Below are 25634 nucleotides of genomic sequence, written 5' to 3'. Positions count from 1 at the left end.
TTTAGAAAACTGGTTAGTTTTTGGTAAGTAGACGTTGTAATGTTGCATCAATGTTGAAGTCACCCACTAGTAATGTTGGATTATTGGCATGAGTTGATTTAAGTGTGTTATCTAGTGCATTGATTAATGTTGATAGTGGAGCCAATGGTGGTTTGTAAATGTTAATTACACAAATTATGAAATTGTGTGATGTTTTGAATTCAGTGGCAATGATTTCAATTGATTGGTGCTGAGTAATGTATTGTCGTATGAGTGAAAGTGATGATTTGTAGCAAGTGGAAATGCCATTTAGGCCAAAAGAGTTTATTTGAGAAATATTTGGTAAGTTGTATTGTTTGTGTTCTTTATGTTTTGTTTCTTGGAGGCAAAGTATATCTGAGGCCAAGAGGTTTGGATCCATAGTTATATCTTCAAAGTGTGCTTGTAATGATACAGTATTTAGAGAATATATTATAATATATTTTGGATCACAATTTGTGAAACATCTATTTATTGTTTGCCACTTGGCTTGTAGGCAAAGTCGTTCATTTTCTTAGATCACACCATTATCTACTTTAATATGTTTTTGTTCTAATGGCTCTAATAAGTAAAGGTTTTATGGATCCCTTATACACGAGAGTGTTGTGTAGAGACGAGGCTATGTGTTTTTATGTTTTTGGGACTAAATGCCAAACTTTTCATTGTTAATCCTTAAGATCTATGAATTGTTCTTGCGGAAGCTGGTTGTATTGGAAATTGTGTTCAATATGTTCTTGCCTACTTGAAACTCTCTTGTAATCTTGTGTATTGGTGTCCACTTATGTTTAGTGGTGGTGGAGTATAAGTGAGCATTGTTGTATAGTGTTTTTTGGCCTATTTTTGGATTATGAAAATTGAGCAAATGTAAGAAAGTGGGTGATTTAGATTTACATCTTTAAACATAGAATTTGCGCCGTTAACGAGATCATCAACTATATCCAAGTTTTTGGCACACAGCTCCACAATCATATCTGGTTTTAAAAGTATAGTTTTGTGCATGCCCGATGTTAGTTTTGAGTCGCTGGGGATTGCGGTGTTTTTAATGCAGCTTTTATGCCACTTGTCTATAGCGTCTAACTAAAATGACACACCAGAAATGCGGTTATATACCTCTTGGTTATGCTTATCTTTATCTTTATCTTTATTAGCGTAATATAGGTAGGTAATTTTTTGTTATGTTACCAACGAGTGACAGTGCATGGAATTCAAGTATTGAAGATCCTCAATTGTTTGTGAGCCAATTCTAATGTTATTAAGAATGCTTATATCTTTGATTGTCTTGTCTCATTATTTCTTTTAGTTCATAACAACGAGGATAGATGTGCCAGTAAGAAGGTGTCAACGCTTCTAAAATTTCATTTTTATGTGAAGATCCAATGGTCACAAACCGAGTGAGCCTGGCGAAGGTCACCACACAGGATCACATCAAGACCTCCAAATGGCTTGTCGTGAACTCATTTAATTGCTCGCAACCTTTGGTCAGCCAGAAAAAGGTGTTACTACCTATGAGCGAAACCTCATCAAAGATGACACATTGCAAGTTTTCGTACAATCTGGAGAGCGCATCGAGTTTTTCAAAAGCAAGGGTTGTATGTGAAGTAGTTACCAAAGGCAAATGCAATGCTGAGTGTATAGTGGTGCCCCCAATGTTAAATGCAACCTTGCCCATATATGCCAACATAAGTATAGAGGGTGAGTCATGGGTGAAATAAAAGTGCTGGTTCTACACTCTAATAAGACCTTGAATCAATAGAAGTAAGGTATATGTCTTCCTTGTTCCTGCACCTCCTGTTAAAAATAGGTGGATCGTTTCTTCAGGGGCCAAGTGTTTCCTTAGCATAATGTCATCAAAGATGAATCTTTGTTGAGAATTAAGGGTCCGTATTCCTGTGTGGTATTCTATGTTAGGCATTGGCGTTAAATTGGTTCTTGACTTGTGCTTTTTATGCATTTCCATGCCAATATCAAGATTTGACGAGGCGCTTTCATTTGAGGTGTCTACAAAGTTGGCGTCAGATGTCAGAGAACAAGCATTTCTTGGGGTGGCGACCAAGATTTCCTTGTTAAATTTTTTCTCATTTTCTTTAATTACTTCCCGATGGTCCACACAAGCATCATGCCAAGTGTCGTGGGTTTCAAGATGTTCATTTTTTGTCTTGCAAAATGGTAGAAATAGAAGACATTGCTCTCTATAATAGTTATCAGGGTCTCTGACAATGTTGTACTGGACAGAGTGTATTATCCTGCTGTTTTAGCATAATTTATATTCCTTATTTGTCAAGTTATAGCAAGTAGCAAATTGTGCCAAACATACATGATGCAAATGCGGACACTTAGTATACTTTTCTATAATATAATAAAAGAATATACAAGTGATGTTAGGCTCAAGCTTTGCCAGCATATGATGTCTCTTAAAAGTAATAGAGAATGTTGATTTTGTGGGTTGGTGTTGATGAAGCAAAATTCTCTGGTTGTGCTGCAAAGTGGTAGTGAAAGAGCGATGTAAACAGCTTGCTGTGAACTTATATGTTGAGTGTTTAAAATGGTATTGCCTGTTTTGCGAAGCCTTTCAAAAGCGACTTGCATTTTTTTTGCCGCACCAATCTAGCTTAAATTTTATGGCTTTAATTAATGTGCTATCAAACTTCGTTATATATGATGTGCAATACAAAGCTGCACCATGGGCATTTGAATGTCGATATTTGCATCTCAGAAAGGGCTGACGCTTTTATTGAAGTTATTTGTGTAAATGTCTTTGATTTCTCGTTTTAGCATTAATTTCAATGTGGAGGCTTTGCTTCACAGGTATACGATATATTCATCAAGCGTTATGTTCATGTTCATGAGCAATGCCTCAAATTGAGGAGAAGTGGGAAGGGCTAGTTTTTCCAAGGATTGGTTTATAAGCTTATGTATAATTTTAAGTCTTTCAGTTGGCATGAAGGTTTATTTTCCAAAGGTCTTATGATCATAGTGCAAGGCATTGGAAACCTTGGGAACTCGAAGCAACATTGCCTTTTTTTCCCCAAACATTGTTTGCAATGTCTATGGGTTTGGGCTTCTTGAATGTCATGCGACAATAGGCCAATGTTAGTACTGATGTAGTCGTCAATGAAGTACTGATGTAGTCGTCAATGAAGTATGTGATTTCTTTGTCACTATTCTTGTCTAGTTAAAGAGCGTTCTTAACCCAAAGTAAACCATGGTCACTATTCTTGTCTAGTTAAAGAGCGTTCTTAACCCAAAGTAAACCATGGTCATGTTTGCTTCCTCGGCTTTGAAACTCAGTAACAAAAAAATAGTCGAGCTATTCCCCTAGAATATGAGCCTTCGACCTAAGCAAATTATTAATGGCTTGGAATCGGTGGACGTAATATCTTGTTGTTGTGATTGGATCCAAGCGCACCAAGTCTCGCAAAAGTGATGCTCTGGGTTGATTGGTATCTACTTGCAGTTTATCAACATCGCTTTTCGGCCAATGAAAAAACAACAAAAAACGTGGGAGACCCTAGCTATCGTATCATTGCAAAATAAAATCTTTTTTAATTTCTCTTTGTAATCAGGCGAGGTCCTCAAAGCATCAAAATCTTTGTAGCCTAGTCTTGAATGCAATATTTTTTCAATGTTGGTGTTCTGCGTGCAATATCTTTAGCACGAAGTGAATGTTCTTTGAGTTTTCCTTTGCGCATCCGTATCCATATTGAAGACAACACCTTTTGTGTCATGATTTTCACTGCCTTAAAAAATATATTTTCGATGCTTTGAGCAAATCGCCCATCCTTATGCAATAATTCCCATTTTGATATAATTTGGTAGTTTTTGATGGTCGGAGCGTGATATTTTTGTGGCTCACCGTAGAAAATAGAAGGGACTGATAGTTCCTCACAATGCTCATCTTTAAATAAGCCTAGAGGATGATTTCATTCACTTGGCGCGATGTTTATCCGTGAGTCATTGAGATCAACTACTTGTAGCAGTATTAATTCCATGCAATAAAACATTAGTAAATGGATTATCTTCATCTTCAACTATTGCATTTACATCCTTGTCATCTATTTGTTGCATGGATTGCAACTTATGAATGTGACCTAGCTAATCTGAATTTAATGTTATGTTATTAGATTTATAAAGTATGGTTGTGTTATGTAAGAAGGTCTTTCATTGCCAACATAGTCAAAGTAGGCCTAACCAATCCACTCGTGTAACAAATGCTTGAACGATAATTTGCGCTTGATACCAACCAGCACAGAAGCTTCTTCATTAATAAATCTAGGAAGTTCTTTCTAGGCCTCAAATTTACATTTAAAGATTTCTACAAATAGGTTTATTATAACCATGATTAAAGCCAAGGAATTATTTGCAACCAAAAGCAATTCACTAAGAGATCTTTCATCAATTAACTGAACGCAAGTGCATGGTAAGCATAACATCGATAGCAACAAGGACGTGATGTTAGGGTCATTTGACTTCAACTTATATAGAAAAAGGGATGCAATTCTATTCACTAGACTTAGGTAGCCACACTTAAATCTTCTAAGCGATTTCAAGACCAAAAAAACATCTTGATTATTAGGGTGACATCCACAATTTATGTTGTTATATCGGTCGATTGTAAAAGTTAGATTGCTGATTGAACTATTGCTATAGGAATCAAGCGATTGTAAACTTGGTCAATTGTAAACTTGGTCAATTGTAAAAGGTAGATCGTGAATCAAGCAATTATAAACTTGGTCAATTGTAAACTTGGTCAATTATAAACTTGGTCAATTGTAAAAGGTAGATCGTGAATCAAGCGATTATAAACTTGGTCAATTATAAACTTGGTCAATTGTAAACTTGGTCAATTATAAACTTGGTCAATTGTAAAAGGTAGATCGTGAATCAAGCGATTGTAAACTTGGTCAATTGTAAAAGGTAGATCGTGAATTGAGCTTGTCACAACAATTGCGATTGCAGAAGACCACATGTCAGCAGGTTATTCTCCACATGACTACTATAGAACCGGTGTCTTGACAAATGATTTTAACATAGTTGATGCCGGCCAATGATGGAATGCAACATTATTGCAAGCTAACTATTAGAGACGTCAACAAATGTAGGATGTGAGAAGCCGACTGCTAAGGATGAATCACAAGCTGACTACAAAAGTTGTGAGAAGTTGACTGTCGACTGTAGAAGATGAAGTTGTGAGAAGCCAACTGTCAACTATAAAAGCTTTGAGTGAATAAAACCATTGCTAATGATTGCCACAAGAAGAAGCTTTGAGTGCACAAAACCACCTTCTTTACAATTGGAAGCAAAACTAGAAACAAGAGCTGAGATCTCTAAGACTGCAAGTGAAGAGAGGATCCCCTGGATTCATTTTGTCTTGGGATGAGGTCCAAATCCTAAACATTAACCCTAAAGGCTGCTTGGAGCTCAAGTCTAGTAAGCCATCTCTTATGGTCGAAGGGACAGATGTCACCCCAGCTCTTAATGCCTTTCTTAGAAAGTGTGTGAGCTCTTTTGAAGAGGTGGGCTTCGATCATGTTTTTTAGACCTAAAGAAAAACAAATCAAGTCAAGGTAAAAAATGGAGGCTTTGAGTTTGAGATTTTCCACCAACATAAGTTGGGGTTTAAGCTTGTTCTAGGCTTGCTTGATGGCTTTGACGAGAGGGCCATGAGCTTTAATTTGAACAAGACCATAATAAAGGGTGAGGAATGGGAGATCCTTCCACATGGGGAAATCCCTGATAGCATTCAAATGGGTGCACCTATTTAAGAGGATAGCCCAGTCCTCCTTGGGGGAGTAAAGGCTTCTAAGAATCCATTTGGCTAAGAGTTTGTCTGTTAGGTTAAGGATGTTGGGCAAGCCTAGCTCGCTTTCATCCTTAGGGAGAGTACAATACTTCCAAGCCACCTTGGGGATCTTATACCTGCTAGAGTCTCCGACCCACAAGAAGTTTCTGCACATGGCTTCACTAGTAGAGGGCCTCTAGTGAGACCAATTTGCTAGCTAGATTTTGTTGATAACCTTTCCATCTATCAAACCTTTCTTGAGCACCCATTACCATCTTTGTTCTATTGATACTCCAAATCCCATGGGATTCCAAAGAGTCTGAAGATGGAGGTTTCGGGGGGATAGTTTTGCAGTCGTACTCTAGAAGCGAAGTGGGGGGTTGTTTGAGTAGAGTTTTGATAAATCTAATAAATTGGTGGCTAAGATCCATGTCATGGAGGGACTGAAGAATGAAGTCCCATTCCAGTCTGTCACATAAGCTTTATCAAAATCAATCTTAAAGAAGATAAAGTCATGTTTTGATTTTTGAGCATGTTCAACTCCTTCCCATAGAGCTATGATGGCATCTAAGATAAATCTGCCGTTCATAAAGTCCTTTTGCTCCTTCTTGATTCATGCGTCCATCTGGGCTACCAGTCTCCTAGACAGGGACTTGGCATCTAAAATAAATCTGCCTTTCATAAAGTCCTTTTGCTCCTTCTTGATTCATGCGTCCATCTGGGCTACCAGTCTCCTAGACAGGGACTTGGCATCTAAAATAAATCTGCCTTTTTCATGAAGCCTTTATGCTCCTTCCTAATCCATGAGTCCATGTGGGTTGACAGTCTTCTAGATAGGGACTTATAGGCTAATGGTTAGAGACCTCCAATTGGCTAGAATATCATTCTCTCTTTTATGAATCAATTTAATAACTCCCTCATTAATGGATAGGGGGAGAGCACCAAATGGACTACTTCCTTCCAAACTTCCAGTAAGGGGTGAAGAAGCCACTCCTTAAAGGTTTTGTAAAATTCAGGTGGGAGCCCTAGGCTCGGGCCTTTTCCACTCTTGAGAGAATCGATGTTGGTGCTAAGTTCTTCAATGGTGAAGCCCCCTTCTAATGTGGCAGCTACTACATACTTAGGGATAGCTCTTTTTCTACATCTGCCTATATGGACACAGGTCTTTGTCCTCTCTAGAGATCTAACAAGAGGGTAGCTCAATATATCAACATAGAAGCTGTGGGCTATTTAAAAGTTGTCTTCAAGGGTTTTAACTCTAATGCCGTCCTTATTGAGCAACATAGGGACAATCTCTCTCCTTTTCATTCTTTTTCTTGAGGATTTTGAAAAATTCTTTTGAAGGCCTATCAACTTTTCCTACTACCCACCATTCTCTGATGTAAAGGTGAAGGTTTTGATAGTAGCTGATTTCCTCCTCTCTCTTGAGGTGTTAGGTTTGGCTTGAAGCAACTCATCCTCGTGAAATTGCTCTCTCCCTTCATTGATCAGTTGTACCAATCTATTAACTTGAGCATACTTCCTATCTCTTTTTTGAGCCCTAATTTTGGTAATCTCTTGCTTAATTTGATAGCAAAAGCCCATGCATTGGTCGGGGATTTCCCCAATCACCCAGATTTGCTTGATTGACGGAGGGAAGTTGGAAAATTTTGTCAGGTGCAACATGACAGCCTCGTCATTGCTCTTCACTTTTAAAAGTGGCATCCGAAGAGAAACCCGCTAGGTCTCCCACACTACAGCGCTTCCCAGAGCCCAGGTTGCCAAAGCAGTAACTAGTCCACACTCCTCTAGCGCATCACCGTTCTGGGCTCCATGCCTAGCGCCAGGCACGACCCACGGCCACTTCTACCTTGCCATAGCAACATGTAACCGGTTGTTGCCGCTGTAGCTTTAACAGCCCCTCTCAAGCAGGCTCTAGAGAATTAAGTTAAATTAATAACCCGTATAAAAAGCCAGTTTGCAACGAACAATCATGTATGTCATATACCTCATACCAATTGAGACCACCTCTTCTTAATATCTTCCTCCATATGGAACACCAATACACACACATATACACATATTGTGAAACAAACATGAGGCAGACTCACCAACCTAACCATATATCCGAATGCATTGCAGAAATAAGTTGGCAATGTGAGGTGTCCCAATGCATAATACAAGATGCTTTCCACACCATGCATCCAAGGTTCGGCAAGCCACATCATGTTCTTGGGCTAGACTAGATCTAGAGCCACACAACTCTATATGCTCAAATGTTCGCATCCCCACTTGCTTCTATAGGCCCATGCCTCTCTTAGTAACCTAGCTTTCACAAACTTCATGGAATTATTAATCCATTCTCCCAACTACTAGCCCATGTTAGACCCTACATAGCCTATCTGGTTCAAACCTATCCCTTCGTTGGTCCATGCTAGGATTGTGTAATACTATGAATTAGACCTCTTGGCAATTACCTTTTATGAGTATTGAATCATTGATGTAGCGTGGGATCATGCTCCTTAGAACCTATTGCAACGTCCAAGTTAATTTGGCCTAAGATGCATTTATAGTGGGGTTGTGCTCCTTAGAACCTATTGCGACAACAACCAACTTAATTTGGCATAGGAAGCATTTATTATGTATGAGATAACGTAGCCTTTAGAAACATAATAAGCACAATTACCATTTTCCCTTGAGAACTTGGCCCCCCTTCTCATCATGACACCTCCATGGGAACTCAAAGCAAAAGACGTTTTTTTTTTTGCGTTCACTGGCCAAGTTAACTTGGCCATGAGAAAGCCCTCTTACAGCTATGTCCCACGAAGACTAACAAAGTCGAACAATTTCTTAAATAGCACCCTAAAAACACAAGTTGAAAATTAGCAAAGATAGTTATTTTTAGGCAATTTTATCAAGTCTTGTAGCTTGAAAAGCCACATGCCCTATTTTTATTGAGCCCACCCACTTGCTCATATATTCAACTTTTTTTTTTGTGCTTATTCAGGGGGGCTTCAGACGTGTCTGTGGACAAGCACAACCCCCTTGCACCTCGGGAAAAAAACCTTTGTCCATTGGACGTCGTCGGGCTTGTCCGCATGATCTTCAGACAATCGGGACAAAGGCTCTGCTTATTATTAAAAAAAAAAGATTCCCATCAAGATCAAAGCAATGTGGTGCGCATGACACTGGTGGTTGGTTGAGATTTTGTGCTTGAATCTTGTTGGACCTAGTTCTATCAATTTTGTAAAGTGTTCGGGGGTTAGGTGAACTAGACATGCTAGATGAAAAACTAGTCATTTTGTCTATGGGGTGTAGGTCCTCCTTACATTTTGCCCACGGACAATGTGAAGATTTTCTTATAAGGACAACTTTTTTTTTGCATGAATAGAACTTGTGCATCATGCAAGAGGAGGACCGACCATTTATTTAATGCCCAACAACCATGGAAATCTTAATAAATAAAATCATTGTGGGATGCAACGTGCTGCATAGTTAATTGTTTTTTGACAGACATCAAGCCTGTTTTTGAACATTTTGGCCCTTAAAAAAACTTGAAATTTGTAAAATGCCCTTCAAAAATTACATAAAAATACAAAAAAAATCTTATATTTTACTAAACTAGTCGATTTTGAAGGGGAAGGGTGCCCGTCAAAAATGAAGCCTAAGTCTGCCAGTGTGAAGGCCCTCTCTTAGACACAATCAAATTTTTTGGTTAAATTTAGTCATCATCATCTCCACCACACTGTTGGTGGGAAGGGGAGAGCTTTTGTGCAGCTTCAACATCGGATCGTGTTCCCGTCCCTCGCGGCCCCCAATATACTATATTGTAATCTCTCTCTCGCTTTCGTTTTCCCTTCTTTTTCCTCCCTTCTTCGACTTTTTTGCCTCCCCCTACCCTCCACACCTGCTGTCCACACTCGAGTCACCTGCTGTCCGCACTCGAGGAGTGACCTGATGATGACCTGTTCCACCTTTAGTACTCACTCTATCAAACCCTAACATACATGGCTGCATCTTCTTCCTCGTCCTTGTCGTGTTGCAGATCATCGGCAGCAGCAGGCAAATCTTCTCACACGCGGCCGGACGCCATGCCTAGAGATTACGTCTTTGTCATCAATCCAAATGGTAAGCTACACATTTGTCCGCCCGAGTTTGAAAGCACAATTTTCTCTTCAGGTGAGGTCTTTGCATTGATGCTTAGTTTGGGGTTGTAAACGATAAGCCTTTCGTATGGTTAGAAAATGTGGCTCCTTATGCCTGAAACTTTGGGGTGGATCCCACGGTTGTGTTGGCGTTGCAAAGCTGCGTCCAGGGTCGAAAATTTGGAAACTAGCCCTTTACATAAGGAATTTACATTTGTCTACCGTACAAATGCTGTCTACCAAGCTATGTAGCTGACAAACAAAAGCTTAGAAAGAAAAAAAACAAGGCAAAACAGTCTCTCCTCCCCCCTCCTTGGAAGAGATGAAAAAAAGCAGGGATCCATTTTGTCAAGAATCACGCAATGAAGCTATTGTGGAAGTACTCAAGACGGTCCTTCAAGAAGGTGCCTAACTCAAGAACCAAAGGTCAAAATGCCTTAAGCTTATGACCAGATGAGAGCTCAGAAACCGACTATCAAAAGATTCACCAACTAAAGAATTGATAACTTAATGTGTTTATGCTTGAAATGATGTAGTCCACGCATGGTGTTTAAACCATCCACACGTCCATTAAAATGTTCTGAAGGACAGCTTTTGGGCCTCCACAAAAAATTTATTGTTCTTGGTTGCTTATCAAGATACACATGCACCACGCACAAACAGGCGCTCTCGTATTAACACCTGGCTCTCCCGATCTCGGCACCCATGGACCGTGCTTCTCCAGAAGCTTGGACTACCCGGCACTGAACAGGTGTTAGCGGTAGAGAGTATCCCTTATCAGATTTACATCAAAGTCCTTTACTTAAATCTCAATCCACTTACTTGTAGCTCGCTAGTGGAAGACAAATACTTGAGGCATCTACGTGCAGTCGCTTGCTGAATTGAGAGGAGGCCTGGGGGGGCGCATTGCGCAGCCACCCGTGGAGGCCTGGGGGCGCAGCCGCCTGTGGAAGAGAAACGCAGCCGCCTAAGGAAGGCAGAAGAAGCCTGGCCGTAGCTGCATGTGGAGTGGCGCAGCCGTCTGCAAAGTGGGCAGCCGCCTGTGTAGAAAGAGTGCAGCCGCCTGTGGAGAGGAGCGCAGGCACCTGTTGAAATAGGGCGCAGCCGCTTGTCGAGGAGGCGGCGGCGGCGCAGCCGCTTTCAAGGAGAGCGCAGCCGCCTGCTGTGGAGAGCGCAGTCGCCTGCTAGAGAGCACAACCGCCTATGGAAAGGAGGCGTAGCTGCCTGTTTTGAAGGGAGGCGCAGCCACCTGTGTAGAGAGAGCAGCCCACCAACGTGCAGCAACCTGAGGAAGGCGGAGAGATGGCTTGTGTGCAGTCCACCAGCGTCGTGCAGCTGTCTGAGAGCAAGTTTTGAGGAACTGTGCGCGGCTGAATATATGCACGAGGAGGTTCACTCCTACGTGATGGAAGAGGGTGCATGATAAACAGCTGGCCGGCCCACACAGTTGCATGGAGGCGGCCAGTTTTCGGCCATGCACCCACCCCCACACATGAGATTAAGTGAGGGGTTTCCCTCCCCACCTTGCCCCATACGTGGGTGCCCACCCTACCAAGGACATCATTAAATATTTGGGGAGGGTGTCCACTCATTAATGAGTGTGAACCTGCAACCTTATAAAAACAAGGGTTAAAAAGAATGCTAGAAAATAAACAAGTGCAATACACTTATCACCTGTTCACACGCAACAAAACTCGTCAGAAGACAGAGCAAACTTCACGACTCATTGGCAAGCGTCCCCGCTCAGTAAATGGTACGTCAAACAGGCAAACACAAGAATACAAGTCATGCGAAAACAGTTCCAAACATGCAAAATATGAATGCATGTGCAAATAGTATCATGGACATATCTTCCGTTCATGGAACAAGTACTAAACATCTGTCGGGCATAATGATGGCACGACAGAAAACATAAATCCCGGTCTTTGTCATTGCCCTGTGAAAATGGAACAGCACAAGTGTGGGCATGGTGGTTGCTGAGTCAGAATATTGAATGATTCACATGGGGGGTGCCCGGACAGAGTTAATGATGTGTGGACATCCCTAGGTGTGAAGGGGGGAACTAGAACATTAGAATTTTAATGTTTTATTAAAGTTGCCCCTAGGCCTTAGTGGCCCCTAGGGAACTTTAATAATAATTAAAGTGGGGGGCCCTAGGATTATTATGGAGAGGGGGCAACTCCACTTTTGGAGTGTGTGCTTCTCTCTCCTCTCTCTCTCTCTCTTCTTTTTGGGAAAAAAGAATCGTGGAGCATACGTGTCCTTGTGGGGAAGCGTGGAAAGCAAGAGGAGAAGAGCAAGACGGCTGCAGGTTTTTTGGTTGCTGTTTTTCTCTGTGCAAACCAGTCGTACAACCCTGTACGGACAGGCTGCTGCAAGTACGCTCTCCTGGAACTACATGCGCACAGTTGGCTGCGAGTATATCTGCTGTACCAGGGGGCTGTAGAGCAGGCGACTGTCACAGGTGGCTGCTGGTTCAGGTACAGGCCGTACAGCACTGTACGACTGCCGTACAGTGTACGGACAAGACAGAAACAGGCGGTGCTGGACATTACTGCTGCTGGCGGCGCTGGACAGACCTGGTACATGCTGACTGCGCAGGTACAGTCGTGTACAGGTGCTGGCTGCAGGCGGTGTATGCAAGGACAGCTTCTGGCACGTATCCCGAGGCAGTACAGACTGGTACAGGGCTGTTTTTCAGGACTGTACAGACAGGTACAGCACTGAGGTGGACACAAGGAGGAGGGTACAGACAAGTACAGCACTGAGGTGGACACAAGGAGGAGGGTACAGACAAGTACATACACGTGTGAAGCAGGGTTGTGGAAACAAGTGCCTGCAAGTACAGATTGGTACCGTTGTTTCCTCCAGTGCAGATTCACGGGCTGATTTTGGTAAGCTCCGCATCTGTTCATCTATTTCTCTTTCTACTGCTTTATGTCTGTTGCAGATTTGAGCTATCTGGCCCCTTGTGAGAGGAGGGGTATGGTAGATTGACAAGGGTGAAGACAGAGGTTGAACAGTACATGTATGTATGAGCTGAGATGTTGAATCATGTGCTTGAGTTATGCCAGATGTATGCTCATGGCTGCCCTGCTTAGTGGTCTTGGCTGATCAGAGGGAGGCACAGTGTGTTGCTTTGAAACACAGATCTGTGTGCATGGATCCTCTGTGCTAAGAGGTATTGTGGGCCGTCAGATTGGACATACAGGTGTAATCTTTTGGCTGATTTTTGGTTGTACTCAGCCTTTCATACTTTTGGAATTGAATAAAAAAATACCGCAAGGGGCGCCAAGCTTTGGGGCCAACATGTGTCGCTTTGTTTTCAGATTTGGGCACTCTAGTCCCAATCTTTTTCTGTTTTCATATCTAGACTACAAGTGGACGGGTGACTGCTAGTCTACCGCACTCTGGTTTCTATCAGAGGCCGGTTTCAGTCTTCCTATGGAGTGACAGTCCCGTAGGTAAGACACAGATCCAGTCATGAGCCTCCCTATGGAGTGACAGTCCCATAGGCAAGACACGGCACAAATACTGGCTCTTCCATGGCGTGACAATCCCATGGATAGAACACATTCCAGGTCATACACGGGTGGCACCAGTCTGGCTCCCGTCCATAGGACACCATCTTGCTAACACAGGTGGCACCAGTTTGGCTCCCGTCCATGTTATGCAAAAATACTGGCCCCTTCACATGAGACACCGGCCTGGCCTCAAGTGAACGAGACACAAATCTGGAGATGGACCAAATGGTCGGCCAATTGGTGACATCCCCCGGGGCTTCTAGAGAGTTGTCCTCAACTGAAAAGCCTCAAGATATGCCTGCAACAACTGTGGGTAGTCAACAAAATAATCCTTATGTACCCACTTTGCATCAATGGGCAAATAATTCTTGAACTTCACAAGGTATCTCCTGGAAAGCTTTCCTGCAAGTAGCTTTCGCTCCTTGTGGAAAACAATCTGTTCTGGCTCGAGGATCTCTTCAAGCTCATCAATCTCCGGCGGATCTCCTCAAGCTCATCAATCTCTGGCGGATCTTCTGTGACAGGCTCGTCAGGATCTGGCGCGACATATTTCCGGAAACGACTCACATGAAATGCATTGTGAATCTTCCAATGACTAGGTAAAGCAAGTCTGTATGACACTTCATTGATCCTTTGAATCACCTTGAAGGGTCCATAATAGCGAGGAGAAAGCTTAGGATATGATCCTTCTCGTCCTGGCCTTTTCCGAAGCCTAGCTTTCTCAAATTTCAACAAAACCCAATCACCTTCTTTGACTTGCTTGTCCCTTCTATGCTTGTCAGCAGCCATTTGTCAGAATATGCAGCGGAAATGATAACCAAACTTGGGTAGACAAGAGCAAGTAGACTGCAGAAAATAATCAGCACAAGAAACACAGAGAGATAGGTGTGTAAACTCTTCTCTATACACAAGATCCCGAAAAACTGAATGAGAAAGTGGTGGGGGCTGAGGGGCAATATATACATCTGCATGTGAGCAGTCGGCCAGCTCCAGAAGGTGCCCACGACTGTGAAAAATGCCCACGACTGCTGAAAATAGCAGTCGGCCAGCTACAGATGCCTACGCCTAGTCAGAACAAGTCGGCCAGCACTCCTACAGCCCATGACTGATGTAGATCCAGTCGACCAGCTTCAGAGTGCTCCTGGCATCACCTGGCAGCCCTCCAACCACTAGGAAAAAATGGAAAAAATAGGGAAAAAATACGGGGAGTGTGGAAAAATGATATACGGGCGGGCACACCCACAACAGAGACCCTGGTGTATACAAATAGACAGGAGATGACTTCTAACACCCCCTCTCAGCTCCTGGCTGTGTAACCAACCCCAGGGAGCTGGAGTGCCGCCTGAGCGTAGCCTGAGGTAGAGACTTCGTGAAGAGGTCCGCCGCATTGTCCTCCGTCGAACAATAAAGTAGCAAGATGTCACCCGCCAGGATCTTCTCACGAACAAAGTGATACTGTATCTCTATATGCTTGGTCCGGGCATGGAAAACTGGGTTCCGAGCAATAGCTATACAACTTTGATTATCACACTGGATGATTGTGGGCTCCCTCTGTGGAAACCCCATCTCGCCTAGCAGCCTCCGCAGCCATACAACCTCACAAGCAGCACCACAAGCAGCCCGATACTCTGCCTCTGTCGAAGAAAGGGCAATAGTTGGCTGCTTCTTGCTGCTCCAAGAAACTGCTCCTGAGCCGAGGGTAAAAGTGTATCCTGAAGTAGATCTCCTCGTGTCTGGATCTCCTCCCCAATCTGAGTCACTCCAACCTTGGAGCTTGACTCCATTCCCTCCTGTGTAAAAGAGTCCCAGATCCTTCGTACTCTGCAAATACCGCAAGATCCGCAATCCTGCGTCCCAATGAGTCTTCAATGGCGTCTGCATAAAAGAGCTCAACAGCCCCACGGAGAAGCTCAAGTCCAATCTGGTGTTTAGCAACCAGATCAATGAACCAACCAACTTCCGGTACTGCGAGGCATCAACTGACTCACAAGGATCTGTAACAGTTAACTTTGTGTTCGGGTCCATCGGCGAAGTAATAGGCTTGCAGTTCTCCATCCCAAAGGCCTCAAGCAACTCATGAACATACCGCTGCTGAGAGACGAAAAACCCCCTCTGGGTCTGCCAGATCTCCAATCCCAAGAAGAAGTGGAGTAAGCCTAAGTCGGTCATCTCAAACTCCTTTGACAAGGCAGCCTTCGTCACTCCAATGTGCTCCACATGACCGCCGGTGAGAATGAGATCATCCACATAAAGGATGATAAGTGTGACCATGCCGCGTTCCCGAAAGAGATACAGGTTCGGATCTGCAACCGATCTCTGAAATCCAGTCCGAATAAAGAAGGAATCAATCTTCTGATTCCAAGCCCTCGGAGCCTGCTTAAGACCATACAAGGCCTTACGTAACCTGTAAACCATCCCTTCCGATCCTGGAACAATAAAGCCTGGAGGCTGCTCAACGTACACCTCCTCCTGCAGGTCACCATTAAGGAACGCAGATTTTACATCCATCTGGTACACGGGCCACCTCTGAGAAGAAGCAAGGGCAAGAACGGTCCGAATCGTGGTCATCCGCGCTGTCGGTGCAAAGGTATCCTCGTAGTCGATGCCTGGCCGCTGAGCATTACCCTTAGCCACGAGCCTGGCTTTGTGTTTGTCCACCGACCCATCAGACGCGTACTTGGTCTTAAAGACCCATTTGACACCAATGACTGACCGCTTCGACGGCCTCGGTACCAACTCCCAAGTGTTCTTCTTCTCGATGGCATCAAGTTCCACCTGCATGGCTTCCCTCCAAGTATCCTGTGAAAGGGCTTCCTTTACGGAAGTGGGCTCTTTATCCCGCATGATACGAGACATCAGAGCATAGTTCACCTGAAGAAGCTCCGCCGTGTTGCTTTTATCTCGGACTCGATGTGATCTTCGAGGGCCGTCCTCTGTGGTCCACTCGGAGGGTAGCTCCGTGACACCTGACTCCCGAAGGGTGTCTAACAACCACCTAGGTACTCAAACAGATCGTGGAGCCTCCTGTGATCGCGGGGCTCAACTCCAGCTGCGGGCTCAACCTCCTGTGATGACTGAGGTGGATCAACCGGAGTAGTAGACTGGGAATCGTCATCAGACTCCTCTGGATCTCCAAGAAGTGGCGGCTCCTCGACAGTGGATGCTGGAACATGCTCGTCAAAGACCACATCCCGGCTGACAACAATCTCGTTCCTCTTTGGATCATATAACCTGTATCCCTTGGAAAGAGAGTTATACCCGATATCTCAATAGTCCCAACATGTGATCTATATAAGAGTACAAAACCCTAAAAAAATAAGAGTACAAAACCCAAAAAAATAAGAGTACAACATGTGATCTATATAAGAGTACAAAACCCTAAAAAAATAAGGTGTCCTTTCACACCAGATATATAGGGGGGAAACCCAATGGGAGACAAGTGCCCCTGGTAAGCCCCGTATTCATACTAGAACTGCCAAATAATAACATAAACTTTGATGGTTAATTTATGTTTGTGCCCTTCGTATACGTGCAAAAGTCCCAAAACCGGGTGAACCACCATCAAAAATCAATTATGATCTGATCCTCGACATCAATGTGGGAATTATTGAAATTATAGAAAGTGACTACAAACTATACAAATTGCATTATGTAGCATATATAGAATGTAACTACTTGTAGCATCTATGGAATACTCAATGTATCATTTATATATTCAGTTGATTTCTATAGCCTTTATAGAAACATAACGGAAAAATTGGAAATTAGGATTCAATCGGATTAATTTTGGAAGTTTATGATCAGTGATAGTACAGTTTCATTAAAAGATTGTTTTAAAGACAGTTGAATCTGTGAAAAAGGCAATTTCATATTGGGTGTGTAAGTGGTGTGACTAGTTCTAAGTTTACATGAATATCTGGCTAGGGGGCCTGGGAACTCTTTTCCCTTCTGGTACCCGGTATTAAGAGACTAAGGTTATGTAAAAGGGGAGGAGAAGGGTGTGTGTGAATGGACTTATGGTCCACTAGCTCATCGGTGGAGCTAGAAGGCATTTTATGAGCATGAAGCTTAGGGGTGGTTGCAAGATCAGGGTGCCCAGTTTTGTCCACTCAGGCACCACAAATACCAGCTTGCGGGACTTGGAGTCAAGCTTCCCCCTCTGCTTCTTCGGAATATGTACATACGCGTCACTCCCAAAGACACGGAAGTGCGAGACATCGGGTTTCCTGCCAAAATATGCCTCAAATGGAGTCATATGGGGTACAGAAGTCGTCGGAGAGCGGTTAATGGTATGGACAGCTGTTGCCACAGCCTCACCCCAAAGTGGACGAGGAAGATCTCAATGCTCCAGCATGGTCCTCGCCATCTCTACCACAGTCCTGTTCTTACGTTCAACAACTCCATTCTCCGAAGGCGATCCTGTATTGGCCAATTCCCTCTTGATGCCATGATCTGCACAAAACCGAAAAAATACAGTCGAGGAGAATTCACCTCCTTTGTCAGCCCTGAGAGTCTTGACCTGGAATCCAGACTCTTTCTCCACCATCACGTGCCAATCCTTGAACCGAGCAAAAGCCTGGTCCTTCTGTGAAAGAAAGTAGACCCACGTGAATCTGGTACAATCATCAACAAGCAGCATGAAGTAGAGAGATCCTCCCAAGGATGGTATCTGCTGTGGTCCACACAAGTCAGTGTGAATCAACTCCAATGGTTTCGAAGCCCGCCTAGAAGCCTGCTTCGGAAAGGATTCCCTGTGCTGCTTACCACGTATGCAAGAACTGCAGCGTCCTTGCCTACTACCAACATCTGGCAAGCCAACCACCATCTGGTCCCGGAAGGCGCGCCGCAAAGCATCCACATTTAAGTGGCCAAAACGAAAGTGCCACAAATCTCCGACCTGAGAGCCTGTTAATGAGGAGAGTGCAGAGAGAAGGAAATTGATATTGCAGAGCCAGGGGAGGAAACCAAACTTGTTTATATCACTAAGGACTTGACTCAGCTGAAGAAAAGGAGCTTGTTGCTCTCCTTACGGAGTTTAAGGGTTGTTTCACGTGGAACTATAAAGAGATGAAGGATGTACCACCTGAAGTGGTGTAGCATGCCTCCTCGCTCGAAGATGATGAATCATCGGAGTCCACCATCTCTAAGTGCACAAATGCCGGAGTCTTCGCAGTTGAGGCTGAGGAATCAGCACTCTTCCCTGTCCGCTTAGGGCACTTCCTCCAGTAGTGGCCTTTCTCGCCACAATCATTACACGATCTTTCGGCCTTCAGCTTCTCTCGTTCTGGATCAGGCTTCTTCTCGGAAGACTTATCTGGTGAAGCCTTCCCTTTGCCCTTGTTGGTATTACGGCCTTTCGACCGTTCGCCAGTTAAGGCCTCCGAACCTCCGCCGTGTGGAGGGTTCGTGAAACGTTCCTCCTGGTCCAAGACCATTGGCACAAGCTTCTCCCAAGTAATGGTGCTGAGCCTGCCACTTGTGATCAACGAGGAATAGAAAGCAGAATACTGACCAGGCAAGTGGGAAAGTAACGTGATGGCCATATCTTCGGATGATATCTCTTTCCCAGCTTGAAGGACTTCCTGCTGAAGGGCCTGCAGCTTGTTAATGTGTTCCCGCATCGTCGAAGACTTTGCAGGGTTCATAACCCGCATCTGCACTTCCAAGGATATCCGTTTCATGGGTGACACCCTGTTGTACAAAGAAGCCAAGTGCTCCCATATGCCTCTCGCCAGCGTCATGTGCTTCACATGGTTGATCACCTGTGGTGTGCAATTGAGGAATATAAACGACCGGACCGTGGCGTTGACACGGTCCCACATGTGTGCCTGTGCCTCTCGGTCCTTCCTCGTCGATAATAACTCCCCTTCCTCAGCTTCCGGCCGTGGCACCCTTATGATAATAAAATCAGCAAGGTCATATGACTCCAGAACTGACTCCATCATGACCTTCCAGATGCCGTAATTGGACCCGTCCAACTGACGATCCACTGGGAACGTGGGGAGAGTCGGAATCTTCACGTGCTTCTCAGCCATCTCGAGTAAATCTGCCATCTCGGAGAGTAACCTGAAAGGGTGAGTGGGTGGGAAAAATCTGAAAATCTGAAAATATGCAAGTGGCTGTCCAGCCCCTTTGCCAGCCTTCCTCTTGCACCTTCACTTCCCGTTCAGCCCGAAACAGTCCACTGATCAGCAGCCTGTTGCTCCCCCTCTTGCTCAGAAAAACGCCCAAGATCTCCTAGAGCCTAGGGCTCTGATACCATGTCAGAATATGCAGCGGAAATGATAACCAAACTTGGGTAGACAAGAGCAAGTAGACTGCAGAAAATAATCAGCACAAGAAACACAGAGAGATAGGTGTGTAAACTCTTCTCTATACACAAGATCCCGAAAAACTGAATGAGAAAGTGGTGGGGGCTGAGGGGCAATATATACATCTGCATGTGAGCAGTCGGCCAGCTCCAGAAGGTGCCCACGACTGCTGAAAATAGCAGTCGGCCAGCTATAGATGCCTACGCCTAGTCAGAACAAGTCGGCCAGCACTCCTACAGCCCACGACTGATGTAGATCCAGTCGGCCAGCTTCAGAGTGCTCCTGGCATCACCTGGCAGCCCTCCAACCACTAGGAAAAAATGGAAAAAATAGGGAAAAAATACGGGGAGTGTGGAAAAATGATATACGGGCGGGCACACCCACAACAGAGGCCCTGGTGTATACAAATAGATAGGAGATGACTTCTAACACCATTTTATGCTTATCTTGTGACCTTGCAACAATGGCTGTCCGTACCTGAGCAAAGGCTACATCCAAGTCACGAACATACTCATTAGCTGATCTCATCCTTTGTACGAAGGATGGGTGGCAATACCACTCTGCCATAAATAATCTCAAACGGGGCCTTTCCCGTGGGGGCATGAATTGTATTGTTGTAGGCAAACTCAACAAGTGGAAGATACTTCTCCCATGCAATCTTTTGATCTGCCACATAACACTTCAACAACAAATCCAACACGGCTGAATTTGCAGCTTCACTTTGGCCATCCGTTTGGGGATGATAAGCTGATGAAAACTCATGTTATCAAATAAAGCCCTCCAAAAGAGGCTCGTAGTCCTGGGATCTCTATCCCCAACAATGGATTTAGGCATACCATGATGTTTGAAAATATTAGCAAGAAAAAGCTTTACCATATGATCAACTTTAATGGTTTTCTTGACGGGCAAGAAATGAGCTTGCTTGCTAAACCTGTCCACAATGGTCCAAATAGCATCATTTCGATGCTGGGATCTAGGCAAGTCCATAATAAAATCCATAGTAATACTTTCTGCAGTCGGAATCTTATTCTAGGAATTGATTGTGGAAGAGTAGAGAATTCACAAGAATTGATTCAACCATAAAAACGATTGCTTTGCAAGCTTCAACTAAATCAAATCAATTGAATTTAAACACTTAACAAAATTAAAATACTTAGCTCAATAGACCATGTTGGGTGCAATCTTCCCCCCTCTTGTGCGTGGCCTCTCCCCACACAAGAGTATTTCTTTATTAGCTTTCTTTTCACCAAAATTAGGCCAGCCCCCAAAATATACAAGATGTGCTTTTTAGAGAGCACGGCACTCTTCTTTTACAAAAATAGAGTGTCAAATATTGGGACTAGGGTAAAGCCATAGGCTTAAATAAATTCCACATAAATAAATGTATCTTTCCTAAAGTTCAAAATGGAAAAATCATTTGCTAAGGTTGCAAGCTACTATGCTTGCCAAAAATGAAATGTGATGAACCAAGACATTTCTTCCAAAGTAAACTCTTCAGTTCCCATAGTCTTCATCACCTGAAAATATAAGCCCAATTAATTATTAAATTAATCCCACAGATATTCAACAGGCACAAATCATAACCAACTCATGACTACCAAGCGTAAGTACTTCCAGGGATCACCCTGCCAATACAAACCTAACTGAAATAATCATAGACGGCCTCAAACATACGTCATATACCGCACGTATTAATATTTATAGTGGTGTGACCCACGATATTAACCTAGCCGGCATGACGCAAGAGTAACCTAGGCGTCCCCAAATTACTCAAGAGGGCAAAAGAAATAATATTCTTCTAGAGGACTTAAAATATATTCTCATCACATCCCTCTTGCTTGAGTTTGCAATTGTCCTCAATTGCGGATTTGGTGGGTTTGAAAAGAATGAAGAATTTCAAGGTAAACTCGGAAAAATTTCTCGGGCATCCATTTAGCGTCTTCTTGAGGATGATTCTTGAAAGTCAAAAGATACTTGAAGTATTGATTACCTGTTCTTGTTGTTGTTATCTCTTGGTCAATGATAACATCAGGAACTAGTACTTCTTCCTCTCCTTCAATAAGAGGTGGTTCCTCATATGTTGGGTGAGTAGGAAGTGTTCCTCGAAAAGGTTTCAAGAGATGGATATGAAAAGAATTGTGGATATTCCAATTAGATGGAAGCTCTAGTCTATAGGCCACATCATTAATCTTTTGAAGGATTTTAAATGGCCTATAATATCTAGGCGCTAGCTTAACTGCAGGGAATTTTTCCACTCTTTAATCGACGTTTTTCAATTCTCAAAAGTACATAATCACCTTCTTGAAATGAAAAATCTTTACACTTCCTATTTGCTTGAGATGTATACTTCTCTTGAGCTCTTGCAATACAATCACGCACTTCAGATAAAATGCGATCAAAGTCTCATATTGGTCAGCAGCTTCAATCTTATGGGAGAGTCTAGTAGCTGGAATAGGCAAAGCTCTACCATAGATGATCTCAAATGGTGCTCGACCAGTAGCAGTATGAGGAGTATTATTATAAGCAAATTGGAGTAGGTGTATGTACTTATCCCACGCACTAGATTGCTGGGAAACATAGGCTCTAAGCATATCTAAGATAGTGCTATTTGTGACTTCGGTCCGTCCATTCGATTCTGGATGGAAAGCCGTGGAAAAATCTAACTTAGTGCCTAAGTTTGAGAAAAGAGCAACCCAAAAGTGACTACAAAATTTAGAATCTCTATCAGAAACTCTCACTTTGGGTAGACCATGATGAACAAAAATTTGCGTAACAAATATGTTCGCGGCTTGCTGACAAGTTAGTGTCTTTTTACATGGAATGAAATAGGCTTGCTTACTAAACCTGTCCACTATTGTCCAAATCATGTCATGATGACTGGAAGTAGTAGGAAAGCCAGTAATGAAGTCCATAGACACTTGTTCCTATGGTCTATCTGGAATGGGTAGAGGCATAAGCAATCCTAAAGCTTTGCCTTTGTAGCTTTTAATTGTTTGGCAAATGTTACATTCAGCTACAAATTTAGCTACATCATTCTTCAAATGAGGCCAAAAGAATTCTCGAGAAACTACTTGAAGTGTTGCCGAATTTCCTGTATGTCCCACAAATGGTGGTTGGTGCATCTCTTCCAAGACAAGCTGTCTATAAGGTTGAGTAATACACAATCTTTTCTCAAAGAAAAGATAGCCATCATTATGAGAATAGCTTCCTTGAGGTGTCCAATTGTTTTCACGCAATTTGATCTATATTTCAGAAAAATCTGGATCAACTTCATAAGTTTCTTTCATAAGTACAAATGGTTCACTTTCAATAATAGAAATGTTGTTGATATTTGGTCTTCGACTCAAAGCATCGGCAACAACATTTTCTTTTTCAGGTTGATATTGAATCATGGGTTGGAAACTTTGAATGAAAGATGCCCATTTGATGTGCCTTTCAAAGCATGCACTACTGCTGCTAATTCCTTGTCATATGTGCTATAATTTTGCTTTGCAGGCTTAAGCTTTCTACTTTGATAAGCAATAGGATGGTTGTCTTGCATAAGGACAGCTCCAAATCCTTTGCCACTAGCATCAGTCACTACCATAAAGAATGGTCTTTGAAAATCAGGTAGTGTAAGAACTGGTGCTTGTGTTAGAGCATTCTTGAGTGTTGTAAAAGATTTATCTTGCTTTTCAGTCCAATTGAAATTTGTAGCTTTCTTAAGGAGTTCAGTCAAAGGATGAGCAATACAAGCAAAATTCTTGACGAACTTCCTATAATAACTACATAGGCCAAGAAAAGATCTAAGATTATGTATGTTTCTAGGCGTAGGCCAAGAAGCAATACACTCAATTTTCTTAGGATCTACATGAATCCCTTCAGCCGACACTATATGACCTAAGTATTCAATCTCTTCTTGAAAGAAAGAACTCTTTTCAGGATTGACATATAATTCATTTTCTCTCAAAAGGTTCATTTTCTCTCAAAAGGTTGAACTCTTGTTCCAAGTGTTGTTCATGCTCTTGTCGATCCTTGCTGAAAACAAGAATGTCATCAAAGAACACTATAACAAAACTTTGAAACTTAAGGAATATACGATTCATCATACGGTTGAAAGTAGCTGGAGCATTGGTCAAACCAAATGGCATAACCAAAAACTCATAATGACCAGTTTGGGTTCTAAAAGCTGTCTTGAAAATGTCAGATTGAGTCACACGAACTTGATGATACCCAGACTTTAGGTCAATCTTGCTAAAGACCTTTGATCCTCTAAGCTTGTCAAGAAGATCATCTACCCTAGGAATAGGATATCTGTTCTTGACAGTAATCTTATTCAATGCACGGTAGTCTACACACATTCAGTAAGTTCCGTTCTTCTTCTTAACAAGAAGTACTGGAGCTCCAAAAGGTGAACTACTAGGTCGAATAAGGCCTCTCTCTAGCAAGTCTTCTATTTGGCTTTGGATTTCTTTTTGCTCTAAATTGTTGACTCTATAGGGAGCTTTACAAGGCGGAGAATTTCCAGGCAATAAGTCAATACTATGATCCTCAGGCCTAGACTTAGGTAATCCTGGAGGTAGATCTTCCATGAAACAGTCACTAAATTTGGAGATAAAAAGATCAAACTTTGGACTTTTGGATGTGTCAGACTCAGCATTAAGCTGGTTAACCCATACCATATAAGTCTTGTCTCTTTTTCTTAGAGCTCTCTTTGCTTGAGTGTGACTCAACAAAGGACTCATTTCTCCTTTGACTTGACACTGGAGGATAATATTTTCATTGTCCTTTCTTAGAGCAATGCTATGAGTGTCATAGTCTATAATAGGATTGTATTTGTGTCTCCAAGGCATACCCAAAATTATATCTACCTCTTGTAAAGGTGCAACTAAGAAATCCCTCTTTTCTGTTAAAGGCTTGATGCATAAATCCAAACCTTTCACCTCTTGCATGCAATTATACTTTGTTCCAGTAAATACTGCTTTGACTTTATAGTGCATAGGTGAAGAATGAAGATTTAATGCTCTAAGTACCTTTTCAGAAATGAAATCATATGTACTACCATCATCATGCAAAATAAGAACTTCATGTCCATTTATTGTTCCTTTTATTTTAAGCAAAGAATGAACATGAGGTTTACCTTCTTGTTCTAAGTAGTCTGGATCGGAATTACCCTCTTGCTTGAATGATTCTTCTTCATTGTCGTCTTCTTCAATCATATTGACTCGAGTTGCTGCTGCTGGTGGTGTTGAATTCTTGGTACGCTCCGGACAATTCGGTGCTATGTGACCTTCTTTGTGGCACTTGAAACATTTGATAGTAGATGTCTTCGGTTTGCCACCATTGACTTTCTTATTGGTACTCATGTTGCCTTTAGTCTCGTCCTTGCCTTTGTCATAACCTGGTTTATACATCTTCTTTGAAGCATAAAAAGATTTATTAAATGGTTTAGAAGAAGTACCCTCATGTGCTTTAATCTCTTTAGGAAAACCATTTTTACGTTCTGAATTAGTTGCCAAAGATATTGCAGAAGATAGTGAATGAGGTCGAAACATATTCACATTGGCCCTAATGGTAGATCTAAGACCCGATATGAATTTCCTTTTTTGATCCTTCTCGCTGACTCTATCCACAACCTGCACCTGTAATAAAGTATTCCAGAACTTTTCTACATACTGTGACAGTTTTCTTTTCCAATTGATGCAAAGTGTCCCATTGGTGCCTAACTTTGGACTTGAATTGTGAGGGTAAAAAGTGCTTTTTAACCAGCCGTTGAAATCTTTTCCAAGAATCTGGCTTGTCACGACCTTGCTTTACTACACTCCATCATAAAGCTGCACTGTCTACCAAATGATTGACTGCACATTTAATCTTATTACTCTCTGAAAATTTTTCTCTA

The 25634-nt window shown here is 42.7% G+C and overlaps 1 protein-coding gene across 2 annotated transcripts in view; it reads left to right on the top strand.

The window, feature by feature from the left end:
* The first annotated feature begins 9465 nt into the window (after positions 1-9465).
* Positions 9466-25634, top strand: part of LCBK2 (Diacylglycerol kinase family protein) — a 146203-nt gene continuing 130034 nt past the window's right edge. The window contains exons 1-2 of one of the 2 annotated variants that reach the window (XM_086782134.1): positions 9466-9605; positions 9822-9904. In XM_086782134.1, coding sequence (XP_086638260.1) covers positions 9868-9904 — 37 coding nt within the window. In that variant the 5' untranslated portion in view covers positions 9466-9605; positions 9822-9867. Of the gene's footprint in view, positions 9606-9642; positions 9905-25634 lie in introns of those variants that run through there. The other variant, XM_086782133.1, reaches the window with a different exon arrangement.

The sequence above is a fragment of the Cibotium barometz genome, chromosome 44 (genome assembly GCF_041138505.1).
Source record: "Cibotium barometz isolate CiBa-2024 chromosome 44, ASM4113850v1, whole genome shotgun sequence".
NCBI classification, from domain to species: Eukaryota; Viridiplantae; Streptophyta; class Polypodiopsida; order Cyatheales; family Cibotiaceae; genus Cibotium; species Cibotium barometz.
This window is presented reverse-complemented; position numbering and strand designations above follow the sequence as displayed.